The sequence below is a fragment of the Pleurodeles waltl genome, chromosome 9 (assembly GCF_031143425.1).
Source record: "Pleurodeles waltl isolate 20211129_DDA chromosome 9, aPleWal1.hap1.20221129, whole genome shotgun sequence".
NCBI classification, from domain to species: Eukaryota; Metazoa; Chordata; class Amphibia; order Caudata; family Salamandridae; genus Pleurodeles; species Pleurodeles waltl.
Window position 1 is genome coordinate 665,479,018 of NC_090448.1, and position 22,492 is coordinate 665,501,509.

Genomic DNA, 22,492 nt, shown 5'->3' on the forward strand with positions numbered 1-22,492 from the left:
TACTAATGCTCTATTTGTGGTAGTGTGGTCGAGCAGTAGGCTTATCGGAGGGTAGTGTTCAGCATTTGTTGTACACACACAGGCAATAAATGAGAACACACACTCAAAGACTTAACTCCAGGCCAATAGGTTTTTATATCGAAAAATATTTTTTTCTTGATGCATTTTAGAACCACAAGATTCAGAATTCAAGTAAGTACATAAATTGTAAGGTACTTGGCATAGGTAAATATAGAACTTTGAAGTAAAACAGTAATGTACACAGGTTAGCATAAAATGGCAATAAGCTATTTTAAAAGTGGACACAGTACACAAGTTAACAGTTCCTGGGAGAGGTAGGTAAAGGTTAGTTTGTCAGGTAAGTAAAGCACTTACAAGTTCAGTCTTCGGGGCATAGGCAGCCCACCGCTGGGGACTCAAGTCAACCCCAAACACCCAGGACCAGCAAAACAGGGCCGGTCAGGTGCAGAGGTCAAAAAGGGTCCCAAATAACATAAGCACCTATGGAGACTAGGGTTGCTCCTGGACCAGGCGGGGTTTTGTAGAGCACTGGGAGGGTCCCAAACAGGCACACAAAATGCACCCTCAGTGGCACGGGTGCAGTGTGCAAATGAGTTGTTGGGTTTTACGTTGAAATCAATGGCGGGACCCGGGGGTCACTCTGGGGATGCAGGCAGGGCACAGGGGGGCTTCTCGGGACAGCCACCGACTGGGCAAAGATGAGGGCTGCCTGCTGGACACTCCTGCACCGGTAGTTGGTTCCTCTATAGCCTGGGGGCTGCAGGTGCAGTGCTTCTTCCAGGCGTCGGGGTCTTTGTTACCGGGCAGTCGCAGTCAGGGGGAGCCTCTGGATTCTCTCTGCAGGCGTCGCCGTGGGGGTTAAGGGAGGTCATCTCAGAGTGGACACACCGTGGGAGTCGCCTGGGGGTTCTCGCTGCAGTGTTGGTTTCTGTGGACACAGGCCGAGGGCGTCAGGTGCAGCGTGTTGGTGACTCACGCTTCAGGAGTGAGTTTGGAGTCCCTTTAAAGATGGTTTCTTCATTGTTGTTTTGGACAGAGCTGCTGTCCACATGAGTTTCTTGGTCCTTTGGTTTGCAGGGCAGTCCTCTGAGTCGGCAGAGGTCGCTGGTCCCGCTGGATGCGTCGCTGGTGCAGGTTGTTTGAATCTGGAGACAGGCCGGTAGGGCTGGGGCCAAAGCAGTTGTTGTCTCCTTCTCTACGGGGTTTTCAGGTCAGCAGTCCTACTTTGTAGGTCATCAGGAATCTGTTTTCCCAGGTTCAGGGTCGCCTCTAAATACTAGATTTAGGGGGGTGTTTAGGGCTGGAGGGCAGTAGCCAATGGCTACTGTCCCTGAGGGTGGTTACACCCTACTTGTGCCTCCGCCCTTTGGGGAGGGGGGCACATCCCTAATCCTATTGGGCTAAATCGACCATGCCAAGATGGAGGATTTTCTAAGGAAGGGGGTCACCTCAGCTCTGGACACCTTAGGGCTGTCCTGGCTGGAGGGTTACTCCTCCTTGTTTTTCTCATTATCTCCTTCAGACTTTGCGCCAAAAGTGAGGGCTGTTTCTGGGAGGGAGGGGGAAGGGGTGGAGGGGGGCATCTCCACTAGCTGGAGTTTCCTGGGGTGTTGTAACACCAGGCTTGTGTCTATGAGGCTCACTGCCAGGTGTTACAGTTCCTGCATGGGGAGGAGTGAGACACCTCCACCCAGGACAGGCTTTGTTCCTGGTGACAGAGTGCACAAAGGCACTCACCCCATGTGGCCAGAAACTAGTCTAGAACTGGCAGGGGCCGGTCAGCCTAGCACTAGCAGTTGGTATGGCATGCCGGGGCATCTCTTAGATGCCCTCTGTGGGCATTTCTCAATAAATCCCAAGCTGGAATCAGTGTTTGATACCAAACTTCCCAGTATTCAGTGTAGCCATTATGGAACTGTGGAGTTTGTGTTTGACAAACTTCCAGATAATATACTCTTTAGGGCTACCCTGCACTTACAATGTCTAAGAATTGGCTTAAACACTGTAGGGGCATAGTGTTCATGCAGCTATGCCCTCACCTGTGATACAGTGCACCCTGCCTTAGGGCTGTAAGGTCTGCTAGAGGGGTGACTTACCTAAGCCACTGGCAGTGGGTTGTGGGCATGACACTGATGGGACTTCCATATCTACTTAGTCTTTTTCTCCCCACCAGCACACACAAGCTGTGAGGCAGTGTGTGCATGTGCTGAGTGAGGGGTCCCCAGGGTGGCATTATACATGCTGCAGCCTTTAGAGACCTTCCCTGGCCACAGGGCCCTTGGTACCAGGGGTACCATTTCAAGGGGCTTATCTGTGTGCCAGGGCTTTGCCAACTTGTGGAGACAAAGGTACAGTTTTTAGGGAAAGAACACTGGTGCTGGGGTCTGGTTAGCAGGGTCTCCGCGCACTTTCAATCATAGCTAGCATCAATGTAGGAAGTTGGCTCTGTATGCACTATTTCAAAGTAAGGAATAGTATGCACAGAGTCCAAGGGTTCCCCTTAGAGGTAAGATAGTGGCAAAAAGAGAATACTAATGCTCTATTTTGTGGTAGTGTGGTCGAGCAGTAGGCTTATCAAAGGAGTAGTGTTAAGCATTTGTTGTACATACACACAGGCAATAAACGAGGAACACACACTCAGAGACAATTCCAGGCCAATAGGTTTTTGTATAGAAAAATATATTTTCTTAGTTTATTTTAAGAACCACAGGTTCAAATTCTACATGTAATACTTTGCACAAAAGGTATTGCAGGTAAGTACTTTAGGAACTTTGAATAATCACAATGGCATATATACCTTTCAAATAAAACACATATAGCTATTTTACAACTAGGTACAGTGCAATTTTCACAGTTCCTAGGGGAGGTAAGTAATTGTTAGTTCTTGCAGGTAAGTAAACCACCTACGGCGTTCAAGTTTGGGTCCAAGGTAGCCCACCGTTGGGGGTTCAGAGCAACCCCAAAGTTACCACACCAGCAGCTCAGGGCCGGTCAGGTGCAGAGTTCAAAGTGGTGCCCAAAACACATAGGCTTCAATGGAGAAGGAGGTGCCCCGGTTCCAGTCTGCCAGCAGGTAAGTACCCGCGTCTTCGGAGGGCAGACCAGGGGGGTTTTGTAGGGCACCGGGGCGGACACAAGTTAGCACAGCAAGTACACCCTCAGCAGCACGGGGGCGGCCGGGTGCAGTGTGCAAACACGCGTCAGGTTTGTAATTGAAATCAATGGGAGACCAAGGGGTCTCTTCAGCGATGCAGGTAGGCAAGGGGAGGCTCCTCGGGGTAGCCACCACCTGGGCAAGGGAGAGGGCCTCCTGGGGGTCACTCCTGCACTGGAGTTCCGATCCTTCAGGTCCTGGGGGCTGCGGATGCAGGGTCTTTTCCAGGCATCGGGATCTGAGGGTCAGGCAGTCGCGGTCAGGGGGAGCCTCGGGATTCCCTCTGCAGGCGTCGCTGTGGGGGCTCAGGGGGGACAACTTTGGTTACTCACAGTCTCGGAATCGCCGGGAAGTCCTCCCTGAAGTGTTGTTTCTCCACCAGTCGAGTCGGGTGCAGAGTTGCAAGTCTCACGCTTCTGGCGGGAAATGCAGTTGTCTTTAAGTTGCTTCTTTGGAAACAAAGCTGCAGTCTTGGGTGAACAGGGCCGCTGTTCTCGGGAGTTTCTTGGTCCTTTTAGAGCAGGGCAGTCCTCTGAGGATTCAGAGGTCGCTGGTCCTGGGGAAAGCGCCGCTGGAGCAGTTTCTTCAGAAGGGGGGGGGGGGGGGGGGGGGGGGGGGGAGACAGGCCGGTAGAGCTGGGGCCAAAGCAGTTGGTGTCTCCGTCTTCTCTGCAGGGTTTTTCAGCTCAGCAGTCCTCTTCTTCTTAGGTTGCAGGAATCTAAGTTCCTAGGTTCAGGGGAGCCCCTAAATACAGAATTTAGGGGTGTGTTTAGGTCAGGGAGGGCAGTAGCCAATGTCTACTAGCCCTGAGGGTGGCTACACCCTCTTTGTGCCTCCTCCCAAGGGGAGGGGGGTCACATTCCTATCCCTATTGGGGGGATCCTCCATCTGCAAGATGGAGGATTCCTAAAAGTCAGAGTCACTTCAGCTCAGGTTGCCTTAGGGGCTGTCCTGACTGGTCAGTGACTCCTCCTTGTTTTTCTCATTATCTCCTCCGGCCTTGCCGCCAAAAGTGGGGCCGTGGCCGGAGGGGGCGGGCAACTCCACTAGCTGGAATGCCCTGTGGTGCTGTAACAAAGGGGGTGAGCCTTTGAGGCTCACCGCCAGGTGTTACAGCTCCTGCCTGGGGGAGGTGATAGCATCTCCACCCAGTGCAGGCTTTGTTACTAGCCACAGAGTGACAAAGGCACTCTCCCCATGTGGCCAGCAACATGTCTCGAGTGTGGCAGGCTGCTAAAACCAGTCAGCCTACACGGGTAGTTGGTTAAGGTTTCAGGGGGCACCTCTAAGGTGCCCTCTGGGGTGTATTTTACAATAAAATGTACACTGACATCAGTGTGCATTTATTGTGCTGAGAAGTTTGATACCAAACTTCCCAGTTTTCAGTGTAGCCATTATGGAGCTGTGGAGTTCGTGTTTGACAGACTCCCAGACCATATACTCTTACGGCTACCCTGCACTTACAATGTCTAAGGTTTGGCTTAGACACTGTAGGGGCACAGTGCTCATGCACTGGTGCCCTCACCCATGGTATAGTGCACCCTGCCTTAGGGCTGTAAGGCCTGCTAGAGGGGTGACTTATCTATACTGCATAGGCAGTGTGAGGTTGGCAAGGCACCCTGAGGGGAGTGCCATGTCGACTTACTCGTTTTGTCCTCACCAGCACACACAAGCTGGCAAGCAGTGTGTCTGTGCTGAGTGAGGGGTCCCCAGGGTGGCATAAGATATGCTGCAGCCCTTAGAGACCTTCCCTGGCATCAGGGTCCTTGGTACCAGGGGTACCAGTTACAAGGGACTTACCTGGATGCCAGGGTGTGCAAATTGTGTAAACAAAAGTACAGGTTAGGGAAAGAACACTGGTGCTGGGGCCTGGTTAGCAGGCCTCAGCACACTTTCAATTCAAAACATAGCATCAGCGAAGGCAAAAAGTCAGGGGGTAACCATGCCAAGGAGGCATTTCCTTACAATCAACAAAAGCCAAAAAGTTACGGGGTAACCATGCCAACAGTGGCATTTTCCTACACTATGGTACAACCTATCTGGTAGCGCAGCATTCTTTTTGGGCCCAAGTGATGAGTCTCCCCCCCCTCCTTGAAGGGGTGGTGTGGAAGAGCCTGCCAGGACGGTGGTTGTTTGACCAATGTATAACAGCATCACAAATTTCGGCAGAAAAGAGGCTTGTGTGTGTAGAACCAGCTTGACTGCCAAGAAGGAAGTGTATGGTGGATTGACAGAGCCTGACGCCAAGGTGACACCAAAGAAGAACCAGGTTAGGGTTCCATTGGGGCTTGACAAACGGAGAAGGAGGAGACGTGTTACTGCCCTTTTGGAAATCACATCACAACCTATAACTTAAACAAGGGCTGGCCTGGCAACCTTAGGAAGGCACAATGGGCCAAAGGATAACCCTTAACTGTGCCCAAAGCAAGGTTCCCAGGCAATAGATACAGCAAATAGAAAGGCAGATATCTCGGCCTGGAGCTAATTAATCTGGGGTGTGCTGCCCCAAACCACAAATCTATCCCAATGACCGGCGTATACAGCTTTTGATAAGACGACTGGCTGCCAAGTGACATCAACCACCTCCAGAGGAAGTCTGAAGGTGTTCAGCTATCACCGCTCAATCAACATGTGTGAAAATAAAGACAGCGAAGGGGCAGAAACCTGCCCCATTACTGCAACAGTAGGTTCTCTCAGAGAGCCAGTCTGATCGGAGGACATATGCTTAATCCCAGGAGTTCTGGACATCGTACTCTCCATGCCTATTAAAGAGCCACTAGTGACCTGGGTCTGGTCTGTCCTGATCTTTTTGAGAACTCTGATCAGGAGTGGTATCAGCAGAAATGCACACAGAAGTCCTAAGTGCCACTTAAGGTGGAAGGTGGCTTAGAGAGCAAGAAACGCCTAGAAAGCTCAAACACACAGAACTGCTGATAATGTGTGTTTTGATCAAAAGCAAACAGATCGAGCCAAGGTTCTCCCCATTTGTGGAAGGGACCTTGCACCACTTCCGGGTGTAGCAGCCACTTGTGATATGCTAGGCATTGACGGCTGAGCTTGTCTGCTCTGGTATTCAACAATCTTTTTAGATGGTTACCCAACATAAAAATTCCTTGATGGTCCAGCCATTACCAGAGGCGCAAGTCTGTGACCCCATTTCACCCTGTTTGTGTTGTACCACATGGCAGTGGTGCTTCATCACGAGCATCCGTACCGGCCTTCCCTGGATGGACAAAAGAAAGGCTTTGAACTCCAAGCAGATGGCCCTCAGCTCCAGAAGGTAGATATGGAGCTGGGACACCACCTGAGAAAACCTAGGCATCTGATCTCCACCTCCACAAATGGCTGTCCCAACCCAGAAGCAATAGTTCGGTCACTACTGGTAGCTCTGGGTGGGGAAGTGAGAGGGGACTGCTACTGACCCAACTGCAGACCAGGAACCACCACTACAGACCATTTGCAGTTTACTTCCAAATCTGGACATTGGCAAAGGTCACCCTGCTGTTCAGCCCTCTGGGGCTTAAAATTAAGCTGAAGCACCCACATATGCCACAAGGAGGGCTCGACCAGCAAGATGCAGGTGGCCATCAGTCCCAGCAGCCTCCAAGTCGAACTCAGTGAAATCCAGGACTGAGGCTGAAAGACCAGGACCACAGCCTTAATGTCCTGGACTCCGTTTTTCAGCAAAAAGGCACAAAAACTAACCATGTCCAGAATGGTACAGATGAAGGGGAGCTTCTGAAAAGGAGTTAGGTGTGACTTTGCACATTAATAGTGAACCCCAAAGAGTAAAAGAGGTTTGCAGTAGTCTGGAGGTGGTTTCACAACTGGCGGGCATGAGCCAGCCTCCTAGACATTCAATTGTCGAGATAAGGGAAGACTGGCAGCCCTGACCTCCGAAGATATGATTTCACCATAACGTTTGTGAAGAGGTGCTGGTATCAACAAAGGGGAGCAGAGCACACTGAAGATGCTCGGCTCCCACCACAACTGCAGAGCATGCAGAGGGGCTAGCAGGATGGGAATATGGAAATAGGTGTCCTCCAGGTCCAAAGCTATTATCCAGTCTCCAGAGTCAAAGGCAGGGAAGACCTGGGCCAGGGTGGGCATTCTGAACGTCTCCTTCTGGAGGAAAGCATTGAGAGTACGCAAATCTACATTAGGCCGAAGACCACTGTCCTTTTTGGGCAACAAAAAGTAACAGGATTAACAAACACATCCTACTTCTGGCTGAGGCATATTCTCAACAGATCCTTTAGCCAACATGGCTTGCATTTCCTGCCAAAAAATGGAGACATGGTCCAGATGCTGAGTGGACAGTGGAAGGTGCAGCAGAGAAGAGAGAAAGGGTAAGGTGTACCCCATGTGAACAGTCTGTAGGACCCACATCTCCAACGTGATCACTTGCCAGCCAGATAAGAATCAGTCGATTCTGCTTCCCACCAGGTGGCTGTGTCCCTGCAAGGCCACACAAAACAGGTTTGGCCGGTGGAGCTGCAACAGGAGGGGTAGGTTCGGTATCATGCCTTGGCCGCAGGGGCGGTGGGCACCATGGCCTCTACTGCGAAACTGCTGGTGTCCCTGAGAGAGGTTGGATGGGTTGACGTTTAGGGATGCCTAGATTAAAGGCATGAAAAGAGCAGTTAAAGTTTTGAGGTTGGCAAGGTGGGGGAGGGGCCTAGACAGCGAATGCTAGCCTTGCTCACCTGAAAGCGCTCAAAAGCAGAGTCTGCGTTTCCTCCTGAACAGGCAAGTGCCATCCATCAATGGGCATATCCATAAGGGAGGAGTGGACACTGCTGGAGAACGCAGTCGATAGCAGTTGTGAATGGCAACACTGGTCGACTGAATAATTGTGAACTTGGCAGCAATATGACCATCCTGAATTGCCCGGGGCAGTATAGGCAAAAGGTCCTCTGGCACATCAGTTAGGACTTGTGCTACCTAATACTGAGGGACCGAGTGAATAGCGTCCCAGCAAACAGCTAACATGAACAGATCAGAGACCCAAGCTAATAGAAGAAAAGACACTTTCACTGAATGTTTCTACTCTTTTAGATTCCCTATCAGGAGCAGTGATGGAAATATGTTTGGATGAGAGCAGCTGGTTGAAGCATGGACCAAGGGGCTTGCCACCAAACTATGCTGCGAAAGAAAAGCTTTTTGCCATGTCAAGGGAATGGTTTATCGACTGGGGGCCAGGACAAGGCTTGGCCCAGCCCAGCCCCACCCCCCATCTCCCAATTAGGTAGCTGTCAGTGGCTTGTTAAAGGGAAGAAGATGTATGCCCTGGTTTGAGGATTTAACCCCCAAGGCTGGGAGCTGGAGGTCAAGAACTTCAGCCGTCCCTACACATCATTGTGGGGTAGGGTGCGGATTCTACTGTGGCTGGTCTAGGAGGAGAAAGACCTGCCTACAGGGAGGTGTTGAAGTCCTTGTACCAGTTGTCATTTTGGTAGGGTTGAGCAGACTCATCACCCAGGTCACAGTCATTTTAGGAAGCTGGCCCTTTATGTGGTATGTCAACACCACGTTAAGGGCCCGGGGGTTCCCCAATGAGTGCACAAGGCTTGCTATGCAATCCCAAAGTGCTCTATTTGGAGGTAGTATGGTCGAGCAGCCATAGGCTTAACAGAGGAGTGCAAGAGATCCACAAATACACACAATAGTCAATAAATGATACACATGACTCAAAAAGGAGATCCACACCAATTTATTTAAAAAAATAGCAACTGTCTTTATATATGCTTAGGCATCAGAGGAAAACCACTCAGGTAAGTACCCTTTTAGGCAGGAATTCGTTTAACTTCAAAAAGTGGACACACTGCAATTTCTGAGTTCTGCAATGTTATATTACGGGAGAAAAAAACAGGTTCTGCAAACAGGTTGAGCTCAGCTACTTACAAGGCCACTCTCCGGGAGTTAAGGTGTGTAGTGGGCAAGGTCCAAAGCAGCATCAGCAGTACACCACCAGCGGCAGCACAGGTGCAGCCGGGTGCAGGCTGCAAAACAGCATTGGGTGTACAATGCATTTCAAAGGAGATCGGTCACTGCAAAAAGAGACTGCAGGCTCTGGCCAGGAGGCCAGTCTGGCTGAACAAAAAGCAGGGCTCAGGCCTCACAATTCTAGGGTACAGGTAGGCACCATTGGTCCTCTTCAAACGTCAGAGGCGATGGGTTACGAGGTGGCCTTAGGTGTTGGGATTTCCTTACTGGAGCGGTCGCGGTAGAGGGGTGCTGCATACGTCGGGAGTCCAGGAGGGGTGAAACCATGATGGACTCGGACACTGGAGGGCTGGGGAACCTTGTTGGCACCAGTGGTCCACTTCAACTCTGGTCGGAGGCGGTGGGTGCAGTGGTGACTTTAGGTGTCAAGTTTTAGCAGTTCCAGGGGCTTTAGAGTCCCTTTCTTTGGAGGTTGTTGAACAGGTGTGCTACTCATGTGAGGTTCTGAGTTTGTTTCAAAGGCAGGAAGTCACCCCAGGTTTCCAGAGACATAGTTGCAGGACAAGTCGAATTTGGTGCAGATTTTGTGATGAGTGATGCAGACATACTGGCAGGGTTGGTACTACGTCAGCTGCTTCTTTTCTCCTCTTCTGCTTTTGCGGCTCTTCAGGTTCCTCGATCTTCTTATGTTGTCAGGTTCTGCTCTTCTGGTGCCAGGCCTCCCCTAAATATTTAATTTAGGGTGTTAGGGGTGTGTAGGGTAGTAGTCAATGGGCTTCTGACCCTGGGGGTTCCTATGCCCCCTATATGACCACCTCCTGTGTGAAGTGGGCATTACCTAGTCCCACAGTTCCTAGATATGGCACCTCAAAGATGGCTAACTCTGACAAATTGTGTTCACTTCGACTTCCTACCTACGCCTACCTTACTAGCTAATTTTCCCGCCTATTCAGGTGGTAGGTGGACAGAAGGGGTTTGATGAAAGCCAGATTTGCATTTCAAAGGTGTCAGCCCTTTGAGGCTTGCCACCTTAGAAAGGCTAATCAGCAGGTGATCAGAGAACAGAAGGTTCTCCCACTAGGGGGCCAAAACAGTGTCTCAGGTGGCAGGCTGACAGAAACCAGTAAGCAAGCACACCTAGGCTGATAGGTTTTTAGGGTGCATGCATTGGTAAATCCAACACAGGCATCAGTCATTAGCTGAATCCGCCACAAAAAGAGAACGTTTTGAGTGTTGCCATACCTGCGGTAATTCAAGTGAGGAAAGCAGTGCCTCTGCATCGGTTGAGGGTGGATCAGCACTGGTGAGGACAAACTGGGCAGTTTCTTCAGGTGGCAAAGTCAGCATCAGCATGCGCAGGGATGGCATGGGTCATGGCGCCAACAGCAGAGTTGGAAGTAAGACAAGTGCGTAAAGTACAGCTGGTATCTTGGGCGAAACCGCCTGTGGTATACCAGATGGAAGGTCTCTCTGCCCCATGGGGCCCAAAGGAGCGACAGAGGGAGTCAGCATGGATTCAAAAAGCTAGAGCATGGCTGCACAGAACTCTTTGTTCTGACGCAGTATGGCTGAAGGCCCCGGCAACTTAGGTAGTGCTGGAGCCAGCTGCAGGATAGGCTCTGAAGTTGACCAACTTCAGTAACTAGATCAAACACGGTGGCACCACCCCTGCACTTGCTCAAGTGAACATGAGTGTTGTGGGGGAGCTGAATCCAGTTTTGATTTCTTGCACTAACTTGATACCTTTGAGTGTGATGAAGACGTACCTCTGGAGAACATCTATAGATTTTGGGAAATGGCCAGACAGCGGGCTTTGGATGGGGAGAGGGACTTTAAACAGTCCCAGTGTGGAGTTTTAAGCTTGGCAATGTCAAGTGTTACCTCACACTCTCTGATCGCCTTCTGGTTCATTGACACACAGTCTCTGCAGCTCTTGGAGTCGTGGGTCGACCACAGGCAGATCTGATGGGGATCTGGATCTGTCACAGATATTTTTTTTGCAACAGTGACTACAGGGCTTGTCACCTTTTATTTTAGGGGCTGACATCCCTTGAACACTGTAAGAAGTTCTGTGGAAACTGCTGAGATAAGTGCCTCCGAGAAATGAGAGGGAGTTCTGGATCTGAAAGAAAGGGCCTGATGTAAGAGGGTGGGAGTGGCGTCACCTTCCGGAGGGCGTAAGTACTGCTGAAAAGCTTACGGATCCAGTCTGGCAACTGGGAAATATTAAAAAAGCGAGGAATTTGCAGCTACAAGACTCAGACTGTGTCCCACATACTGCCAACCTCTTTCCTTTTTCAACTTTCTCAAAATCCATGGCACTTCTTTTCTTAGTGTCAATACCAGAACATACTGGAATTCATGCAGTGGGACACTGGAAATCAGGCCTGCACACTCTGCTTTGTGTACCTTACTGCATTAATTGTTTGTGATGGCATGCCCTTTTTTTTTGTTCTTTGCACCAAACATTTCTGGGACTATGATGCAATCATCTGTGTTGGTTGCCCAAACCATTGTCATCTTTCAAGTTAAAACACTTTTAATCCATTCAGAGTCCCATTCTTCAGTGTCCTAAGGTGTGTTCCTCGATCTATTTCTTCCTAAGTACTTCTTTCTCAAGGGATCCTTCTTGTAGCTCTCGTCAGGGATGGTGATCTTCACCTAAGTCACAATATCTGTTTTGCGAAGGTCACTAAAAAGGCTGCCCCAAATTCTTTAGAAGTTTGTGCAGCTCTGGTGTAAAAATATACCATGTAGAGAAACCATAGCTTTCTTGTTTGAATGCGGTCAGTACTATAACACCCACCTTTTAGAGTCCATAATATGCTATGACCAATACTTTTTATGGATCCTAATTCTGCAAATGTCCTGCTGTTCCCACAATTGTCCAGACAATTGGGTACAGCTCTTCATACCTACAGAACATATTACTATTTAATAGTCTCATCTGACCAAACCCACTGCAGACTCCCAAATAAAAAATAGCATATGTCTCACCTATGACTTCTTTTGGCTTTGGCTATGATTTCTGGCCATAATGTAGAGCAGCACTGCTGCTGTGCAACATTGCTAAAACTAAAAAAAAATGTAAAACAAATTGCTAAAAAGCGGCCTATGCTAAAGCAGTTTAAAAAAAAAATAAAAAAATAAAGTGCATTAGCACTGGCCAAGTCATAAGGCTTTTTTTATTTTTATTTTTATTTTTTTTATTTTAGTAGTGCTCTCCTCCAACCCCTCTTGCCCATCTTCTCTCACCACCAGCATCCTTCTCTTCCAACATGCCTCTCTGTTGTCTTCACCCTGCAACCCACTCCCCTGTACTTTGATGATGGGGAGAACGAGGGAGAGCACGAGAGAAGGACAAGGGTGAAGGGAGGAAGAAGATAAGAGCTAATGGGTCGGGGTGCCATACAGACAATGGAGGATCAGCAACAGGGGATGTGGCAAGAACATGGATGCAGGAGGCTGATATGGCAAGCATACAGACAGAGGGTGGACAGGAAAGGCAGCAACAAGTATAAAGACAAAAGAGGGCAAATGATAGGATCTGAGGCAAGTACACAGACAAGTGAGGATGGGAGGTGGGTGCTGGGACGAGTACACTGGTAAAGGAAGGTGGGCAAGAGAAGCAGGGGAAGCCCACAGACAAAGACGTACATGGGGGAGACAAACTGAAAACACAAACTCTTGTTAAACAAAAATGAAATAGTGCCAGAGTAAGCGAGTAGTCGAAGGACACAGTAATGTGTCCATACTTCAGGAAAGGGACAAATACAAGAAGAGGATGGAAAGTCTACATAAAAGAACGAAAAGGAAGCAAGCAAATGAAAGTTACAATGAAGCCAACCAAAGTTAAGCAACGAGTGACCTCCAGTCCCAATGTAAAGTAACAAAAGGTCTTGCAGGTGGCAGCACATGTGGGGTCTTAAATAAAACCAAAAAACAGCCCTCAACCACAACATCAAAGTCTGGTTTTGAGTCACCTGCGTAGTAAAAACTCTTGTAACCGATCGGATGCCAGGAAAAATATCTAGTGGTAGATGGAAAAGCACTGCTATTACATTGTATGGAAAGAAGACTGAAGGCCTACAATGAAAGTTTTTTTCTTCAATTAAGCATGAAGTACTTTTCCGACCAACCTTTCCATGGCAGAACAACGAAAAATATAAACCTATGATAGTTAATTCTTAGGAACTAGCAAGACTCATATAGTGAACACAGCCACAGCTTACAAATACACCATCCATACCCAGTGGATAGAGATAAGAATCAATGTACCATTCATTTGTGTCGTACAATTTAACATGTGAATGACACTGGGAATCGTCGGAGAAATTCTGAGCCAATCAGGAAAATTAGCGAATTACTTTATGACCCTATGTCAAGCCACTGCATCCATTTCAACATATAAACACATTTGCAGGCATCTTAGCATTCGTTTTGCTAAGCTGGATGAAATGAGACCATTTTATATTGGGAATCCGTCTCATTCAAACTATAAGCATCACTATAATGTAGACACCGACACCTTTGTTGTGTGGCACATTGTAATGGAACTGGCTTAATGTAAATAAAATCTAAATTACATTCTCTCTCAGTCATAACGGGTCAATATATTTTAAAGGGTGGCATCAAGGCATTTGTACTTAAGAGGAACACCTCTTCTAAAATGCTTTTAATCAAGCACCATTCAACAGCACCAAAGTCACCCCCTCAATACCTAGAAGCACCTACAGGTCACTTTTCAGGTTTTGCTCTAAAGAAAAAGGTGTGCTGGTCTTCTGGGTCATTCAGCTTCACATATGCTACTTGATTTCATGCCAGTTGTCCAAAGGTTATGACCTGTCAAAGACATATTGCTCATTCTCACCTGGTCTGGGCAGTAGGAACGATGGGTTCCGGGCGCCGTTTCGCCTGCGGAGCATCCTCATCAGCAAGAGAAAAGTCAACATTGCGAGCACCCAACACAGAAATAGCTTGCCCCTCCTGGGGTGTTATAGATGGTAATCGCCTCTTAATCAGCACAGGTTCTGCCTTCACCACCTTCTCCTCTTTGGGCTCTTCCTTTGCTTGTTTGGACTGCTCAACACCTAGTAAAAAGAGACAGAAGACATAATTTGTAAGGAATGCAGTTTAATTCCACAGTGAATTCATCTTTATGGCACAAAAGGCATTTGAAGAATGAGCATTATATATACCAAAACTCATTCACTATAGAAAAAGGGATCAATCTGCAATCATCACTCCAATGTTTAGGATCCATCCACGACAATTCCAGCAATTGAAGTTCATGGTCCCCATCACCTTTTAAATGAAACACATTCTGTAGCTTAGAGAGGTTCCAAAAACGTCCTAAAACAAAGCTAGTGGAACAATGTGACTTTGTGGATACAACATTTTATTATTCATTATGCAAGCAGAAGAAGCACCTTGCAATGAGGAACACACCGCTTCAAACATTTTGGTTCAAGGAGTGATCTATTGCAACGGCTGGTATGAACAAAAACTTCACACTTGCTGTAGTAAAGTCACTCTTTTTGGCAAGGTTGCCCTCACCTTTTGCCTATCAGTGTGTTTAGACTGTTTTCACTGGAAGCCTGCTAACCAGGACCCAAGGGATTGTGCACTCTTCTCTAAAATGTGGTTGCTTTGGTACCCTTTTTATCACACAATTGACATACTGGTGTACCCTTGTAAGTCCCTAGTATATGGCAATTAAGTACCCAGGGCACTAATATACCAGGGGTCCCCCATGGGCTGCAGCCAGTATTATGCCACCCATGAAAGCCCATGCAAACTGTGTCTGCCTGCCTGCCTGCCATTGCAGCCTGCGTAAAAAGGTGCATGCACACTTTCACTACTGGTCACTGCACCAGGTCACTGTAAGTCACCCCTATGGTAGGCCCTCCTAGCCCAGAGGTCAGGGTGCAGGTTCCTGTGTGCATGAGCAGAGATGCATCTACGAAATCAAGTCCAATGCACTGGACTTCATAAGTGCGGGGAAGCCATTTTACCCGAGTACTGACACCTGTGGTCTGCTATTGTAGGAAAGTACCATCTTGCCTGGCATGTTACCCCCATTTTTCACTGTATATATGTTGTTTTAGTTGTATGTGTCACTGGGACCCTGCTAGTCAGGGCCCCAGTGCTCATAAGTGTGCCTGAATGTGTTCCCTGTGTGATGCCTAACTGTCTCACTGAGGCTCTGCTAACCAGAACCTCAGTGGTTATGCTCTCTCATTACTTTCAAATTGTCACTAACAGGCTAGTGACCAATTTTACCAATTTACATTGGCTTACTGGAACACCCTTATAATTCCCTAGTATATGGTACTGAGGTACCCAGGGTATTGGGGTTCCAGGAGATCCCTATGGGCTGCAGCATTTCTTTTGCCACCCATAGGGAGCTCTGACAATTCTTACACAGGCCTGCCACTGCAGCCTGAGTGAAATAACGTCCACGTTATTTTACAGCCATTTTACACTGCACTTAAGTAACTTATAAGTCACCTATATGTCTAACCTTTACCTGGTAAAGGTTGGGTGCTAAGTTACTTAGTGTGAGGGCACCCTGGCACTAGCCAAGGTGCCCCCACATTGTTCAGGGTCAATTCCCCGGACTTTGTGAGTGTGGGGACACCATTACACGCGTGCACTACATATAGGTCACTACCTATATGTAGCTTCACAATGGTAACTCCGAATATGGCCATGTAATATGTCTATGATCATGGAATTGCCCCCTCTATACCATCCTGGCATAGTTGGCACAATCCCATGATCCCAGTGGTCTGTAGCACAGACCCTGGTACTGACAAACTGCCTTTCCCGGGGTTTCACTGCAGCTGCTGCTGCTGCCAACCCCTCAGACAGGCATCTGCCCTCCTGGGGTCCAGCCAGGCCTGGCCCAGGATGGCAGAACAAAGGACTTCCTCTGAGAGAGGGTGTTACACCCTCTCCCTTTGGAAAATGGTGTGAAGGCAGGGGAGGAGTAGCCTCCCCCAGCCTCTGGAAATGCTTTCATGGGCACATTTGGTGCCCATTTCTGCATAAGCCAGTCTACACCGGTTCAGGGACCCCTTAGCCCTGCTCTGGCGCGAAACTGGACAAAGGAAAGGGGAGTGACCACTCCCCTGACCTGTACCTCCCCTGGGAGGTGCCCAGAGCTCCTCCAGTGTGCTCCAGACCTCTGCCATCTTGGAAACAGAGGTGCTGCTGGCACACTGGACTGCTCTGAGTGGCCAGTGCCATCAGGTGACGTCAGAGACTCCTTCTGATAGGCTCCTTCAGGTGTTGCTAGCCTATCCTCTCTCCTAGGTAGCCAAACCCTCTTTTCTGGCTATTTAGGGTCTCTGTCTCTTGGGATTCCTTAGATAACGAATGCAAGAGCTCATCCGAGTTCCTCTGCATCTCTCTCTTCACCTTCTGCCAAGGAATCGACTGCTGACCGCGCTGGAAGCCTGCAAAACTGCAACATAGTAGCAAAGACGACTACTGCAACTCTGTAACGCTGATCCTGCCGCCTTCTCGACTGTTTTCCTGGTGGTGCATGCTGTGGGGGTAGTCTGCCTCCTCTCTGCACTAGAAGCTCCGAAGAAATCTCCCGTGGGTCGATGGAATCGTCCCCCTGCAACCGCAGGCACCAAAGAACTGCATCACCGGTACCTTGGGTCTCCTCTCAGCACGACGAGCGAGGTCCCTTGAATCCAGCAACTCTGTCCAAGTGACTCCCACAGTCCAGTGACTCTTCAGTCCAAGTTTGGTGGAGGTAAGTCCTTGCCTCCCCACGCCAGACTGCATTGTTGGAAACCGCGACTTTTGCAGCTACTCCGGCCTCCGTGCACTTCCGGCGGAAATCCTTTGTGCACAGTCCAGCCTGGGTCCACAGCACTCTAACCTGCATTGCACGACCTCCTAAGTTGTTCTCCGGCGACGTGGGACTCCTTTGTGCGACTTCGGGTGAGCACCGTTTCACGCATCCTCGTAGTGCCTGTTTCTGGCACTTCTCCGGGTGCTGCCTGCTGCTGAGAGGGCTCCTTGTCTTGCTCGACGTCCCCTCTATCCCCTGACGCAATTTGCGACATCCTGGTCCCTCCTGGGCCACAGCAGCATCCAAAAACCCTTACCGCACGATTTGCAGCTAGCAAGGCTTGTTGGCGGTCTTTCGGCGGGAAAACACTTCTGCACGACTCTCCACGGCGTGAGGGATCCGTCCTCCAAAGGGGAAGTCGCTAGCCCTTGTCGTTCTTGCAGAAACCTACGCTTCTACTGTCCAGTAGCAGCTCCTTTGCACCCACAGCTGGTATTTCCTGGGCATCTGCCCATCTCCGACTTGCTTGTGACTTTTGGACTTGGTCCCCTTGTTCCACAGGTACCCTCGACTGGAAATCCATTGTTGTTGCATTGTTGGTTTGTGTCTTTCCTGCAGAATTCCCCTATCACGACTTCTATGTCCTTTGGGGAACTTTAGTGCACGTTGCATTCACTTTTCAGGGTCTTGGGGTGGGCTATTTTTCTAACCCTTACTATTTTCTAATAGTCCCAGCGACCCTCTACAAGGTCACATAGGTTTGGGGTCCATTCGTGGTTCGCATTCCACTTTTGGAGTATATGGTTTGTGTTGCCCCTATCCCTATGTGTCTCCATTGCATCCTATTGTAACTATACAATGTTTGCACTGTCTTCTAATACTATTACTGCATATTTTGGTATTGTGTACATATATCTTGTGTATATTTGCTATCCTCATACTGAGGGTACTCACTGAGATACTTTTGGCATATTGTCATAAAAATAAAGTACCTTTATTTTTAGTATATCTGTGTATTGTGTTTTCTTATGATATTGTGCATATGACACTAAGTGGTACTGTAGGAGCTTCACTTGTCTCCTAGTTCAGCCTAAGCTGCTCTGCTAAGCTACCATTATCTATCAGCCTAAGCTGCTAGACACCCTATACACTAATAAGGGATAACTGGGCCTGGTGCAAGGTGCAAGTACCCCTAGGTACTCACTACAAGCCAGTCCAGCCTCCTACAGCTATATAATGGTAACTCCGAACCTAGGTATCTTTGGTATGAAACATGTTTGAGTCATACTCAAATACTAATGCTAGTGTATGTGGCTTGACTCCATGCACTTTGGGGGCTTCTTAGAGGAACAGTCTTCCAGAGTTTTGCAAGCAGTCTACGCTGCTGCAGCCCCTCAGACAGGTTTCTGCCCTCCTGCAGCTTGACCAGCTCAAGCAAGGTGAGGCAGAATAAAGGATTTCCTGTGGGAGAGGGGCGGGGGCAACACCCTCTCCCTTGGAAATAGGTGTTACAAGACTGATGGGGGTAGCCTCCCCACACCACCGGCTTGCTTTGAAGGGCACATTTGGTGACCTCCTTGCATAATCCTGTTTGCCCCCACTCTGGTGCGAAAATACACAAAGGAAAGGGAAGGAGAGTGACCACTCCCCTGTCCATCACCACCCAAGGGGTGGTGCCGAGAGCTCCTCCAGCTGGCCACTTGATTCTGCCATCTTGGAAACAAGATGTGCAGAAGCCCCTGGGAGCATCTGGTAGTCAGGACAGGTGACTGACGTCAGTGACTCCCTCTGATAGGTGGTCACCCTGTAGAGAGACCAAACTCCCTGTTAGGGCTAATTAGGGACTCCCTTGAGGGTGGGTCCCCCAGATTCAGCCTGCAAGACTCCACCAGGACTCCTCTGCATCGACCTCTTCTGCTCCTGGCCACCAGAATCGCTGCTGGACTTCACAGACAACCTCGCCTTGCAGCATTGTTTCTTCGGCTCCTTCCAGTAATTGCAACATTTCCACAGCTGTTAATCCTCTGGGATCGGCAAGGCTTCAGCTGCACCAAAGAAGCAAGAAGGAATCTCTCATGGAGTGAAGGAGTCACTCCCCTGCATCTGCAGGCACCTAAGGCAATGATGTCCGTCCGCTGGTATCTGCTCTCCACAGAAACTGCGCGGATCCTCCAACACAGGTGGTGGTCCTGAGTGGTCCTCTCTGCTCAACTTGGGAGACTGTAAGCCTGTGCCTCTCCTTGCAGGACAGTACCCCTGTGAACCGCAACTCTTGCAGCAACCAAGGCTTGTTGACTCCTGCTCCAAAGATTCTTCAGGCTCCAAGTAGCCCTGGCCTCCAGCACTTCGTTCTTGGAAGAAGTCTCTCCTTTGCTGCGCCAGTGACTTGGTACTTCTCTCCAGGTGTGCTGCTGGGCCTCACTGCAACTTACTGTGCCTGCCACCAGTGGGTTGCCTGTGGGGATTACGACTGCTTCTGCTGGCTCATCCAACTGCTGAGGGTCAGTATGAAATCCCTTCAAGGGTCGAGTCTCCTGGACCTCAATGGTCCTCTCCTTCGCTGCAAATCTTCTTCTGTCCAGATTTGCATTTGCCAAGGCATGTTGGTGGTCCTCCTGACCACTGGCCATCTGTGTCCAGCGTGGGACATCATCTGCACAACTCGAAGAACCTCCCTGCAAGATCCTGGGATCCACAGCCGATTCTCTTCCCTTGTCGACCCGGATCTTCATCCACAGAAGGGTGGGTAGAAGATCCTGCCCCACCCGACACTCCTGCGTGGACTGGACTCTCTCCCTTTCTCTTGCAGGTCCTCTTCTTCCGTAATCCACCATTGGGTTCCACTGGATTAGTCTTGGTCTTGAAATCTTATTTTTCCAAATCCCCTGGTTAGTCTTTGGGAAGAACAGGTAACTTACCTCTACTCTCCTGGTCGCTGGGGGTCATCTAGGTACACACCTCTTGGGGTCCCGAATTCTCCCAACTCCCTTCTAACTACTTCACAGCCTTGAGTGGGGACCTACCTTTGTAATCCGATATTTTAGTATATAGTTTGGGACCCTCTGTAGGGCCCTGCTATTTTCTGCTACTTCTTGTCACAGCTTGTTGTTTCTTCACGCTAATTCCTAATATTTACTGTGTATTTATAGTGTATACTTACCGCCAGTTGGGGGACTGCCTATAAGTAATCTAGTTTAGTGTTACTGTAATAATGTACTTTTATTTTTGCAACACTATGTGGTTCATTTCATGGGAGATAAGTTACTGTGTGACTGCTGTGGTATTGCAAGTGCTTTACACTCCTAGACAAGTCTCGGCTGCTCACCACAGCATGGGCTGCTCGCAGACCCTAGAAGACTGATAGGAGCAATAATGGGGGGGTCCTCTAAGGAGCCCCCAGAGTGCATGGAATCATGCTACCAATACTGGCATCTGTATTGTGGTATGAGTCTGGCATGTTTGATACCAAACATGCCTGGGTTTGGAGGTACCATTATGTAGCTAGACCCTTGGTAGTATAGCTAAAATAGCTTCCCTGTACTTATGAAGTCCAGGGAATTGGAACTGGAGTTCGTAGGGGCACCACTGCTCTTGCAGGGGTACGTGCACACACAAACACACACCCAACCCACCCACCCCTTAGGGCTGGAAAGGCCTACCACTGGAGTGACTTAGTAACCTGAGGTAGTGACCAGCAGTGAAAGGTGCACCTTTTCATGCAGGCTGCAAATGGCAGGCATGCAGACAGTTTGCATGGGCTCCCATGGGTGGCATAATACATGCTGCAGCGCCCATGAGCTAACCCTAGTGTACCAATGCCCTAGGTGCCTAAGTACCATATACTAGGGACTTACAAGGGGACACCGCCAATTGTGGGGTGTAAAGGGTACCAAGACCCCCAAATCACTGGGGTCCTCCCCCAAAACAAAAGACAATAAGACTAACCTTGCCCACTTGAGTCTTCATTGTCGAAGTGGAAATATCTGGCGAGTCCATCTGCATTGTAGAGGTTACTGCCAAGTCTATGTTTGGGATTTCCACCTATCATTTGCTTTGGCCAGAGGAGGGTCTTGGGTATGTTTGAACAAGGAAGTGAGTACCAAACATGTATGGCTTCAGCTTCTTCCAAGGCCCAGACCACAGCAAAGGCCTCCCTCTCAATGGCTGACCAACACTTTTCTCTTGGGGGGGGTGGGGGGGGGGGGGGTGTGTCAACCTTCTACTTATAAATACAACGGGTTGATCCTGACCTTATTCATTAAGTTGATAAAGTAGTGCCCCTATCCCTACCTCAATTGTTTTGAATAGTCAGGGCTTCTAAGAATGGGAGCAGAGCACATGGCCTGTTTCAGGTCATCAAAGGCTTTGGTGACATACCCTTTTATGAACTTTATGAGGTACCCAGTGAGGTCCAAATAGGCTCAGGCTTAGGTTTGAGTGTTAGGGGCAACCCAATCCATGTTGGTTTCGATTTTGCCCTGTAGTGGTTGAACGTGGCCCCCACATACCAGGTGGCCCAAAAAAACCACTTTTCTCTGCTATATCTCGCATTTGGATGCCTTGATAGTGAGGCCTGCCTTTTCTAAGGCCTCTAGCCCATTTCCAAGGTGGACCTGGTGATCCTCCCAGGTGTAGCTAAAGACTGCTATATCATCTAGATATGCTGCACTGAAGCTTTCCAAGCCTTGGAGAACTTTGTTCACCAACCTTTGAAATGTTGCAGGGGCATTCTTCAAACAAAATGGCATCACTGTGAAGTGATAATGCCCACAAGGTGGTGAGAATGCTGTTTTGGCTTTTGCAGCATCAGTTACCGTGATCTGCCTATATCCTGCAGTCAAGTCAAGAGTGCTGAGATACTTGGCTGCAGCCAAAGTATCTATTAGTTCATCTGCCCTTGGAGTTGGATGGGCATCAGTCCTGGTGACCGTACTGAGGTCTCTAATCAACACAAAACCTAATTTTGGGAGTGAGGCTTGGGACTCAAGACTACAGGACTAGCCCAGGGCTGTATGAAGGTTCAATAACTCCCAACTCAAGCATCTTTTGCACTTCTGCTTTGATGCATTCTCTAACATGGTCAGGCTGCCTATAGATTTTACTTTTTACAGGCACACTATCACCTGTGTGTAAGGAAATGCCTCCTTGGCATGGTTACCCCCTGACTTTTTGCCTTTGCTGATGCTATGTTTTGAATTGAAAGTGTGCTGAGGCCTGCTAACCAGGCCCCAGCACCAGTGTTCTTTCCCTAACCTGTACTTTTGATTCCACAATTGGCACACCCTGGCACCCAGATAAGTCCCTTGTAACTGGTACCTCTGGTACCAAGGGCCCTGATGCCAGGGAAGGTCTCTAGGGGCTGCAGCATGTATTATGCCACCCTAAGAGACCCCTCACTCAGCACAGACACACTGCTTACCAGCTGGTGTGTGCTAGTGAGAACAAAATGAGTAAGTCGACATGGCACTCCCCTCAGGGTGCCATGCCAGCCTCTCACTGCCTATGCAGTATAGGTAAGACACCCCTCTAGCAGGCCTTACAGCCCTAAGGCAGGGTGCACT

The 22,492-nt window shown here is 49.1% G+C and overlaps 1 protein-coding gene across 5 annotated transcripts in view; it reads right to left on the reverse strand.

Annotated features, from left to right (window-relative positions):
* Positions 1-22,492, reverse strand: part of SYMPK (symplekin scaffold protein) — a 1,084,618-nt gene that overhangs the window by 738,113 nt on the left and 324,013 nt on the right. For all 5 annotated transcript variants that reach the window (XM_069207742.1, XM_069207740.1, XM_069207741.1 and 2 more), the window contains one exon: positions 13,992-14,211. In XM_069207742.1, the coding sequence (XP_069063843.1) occupies positions 13,992-14,211 (220 nt within the window). The remainder of the gene's footprint in view (positions 1-13,991; positions 14,212-22,492) is intronic.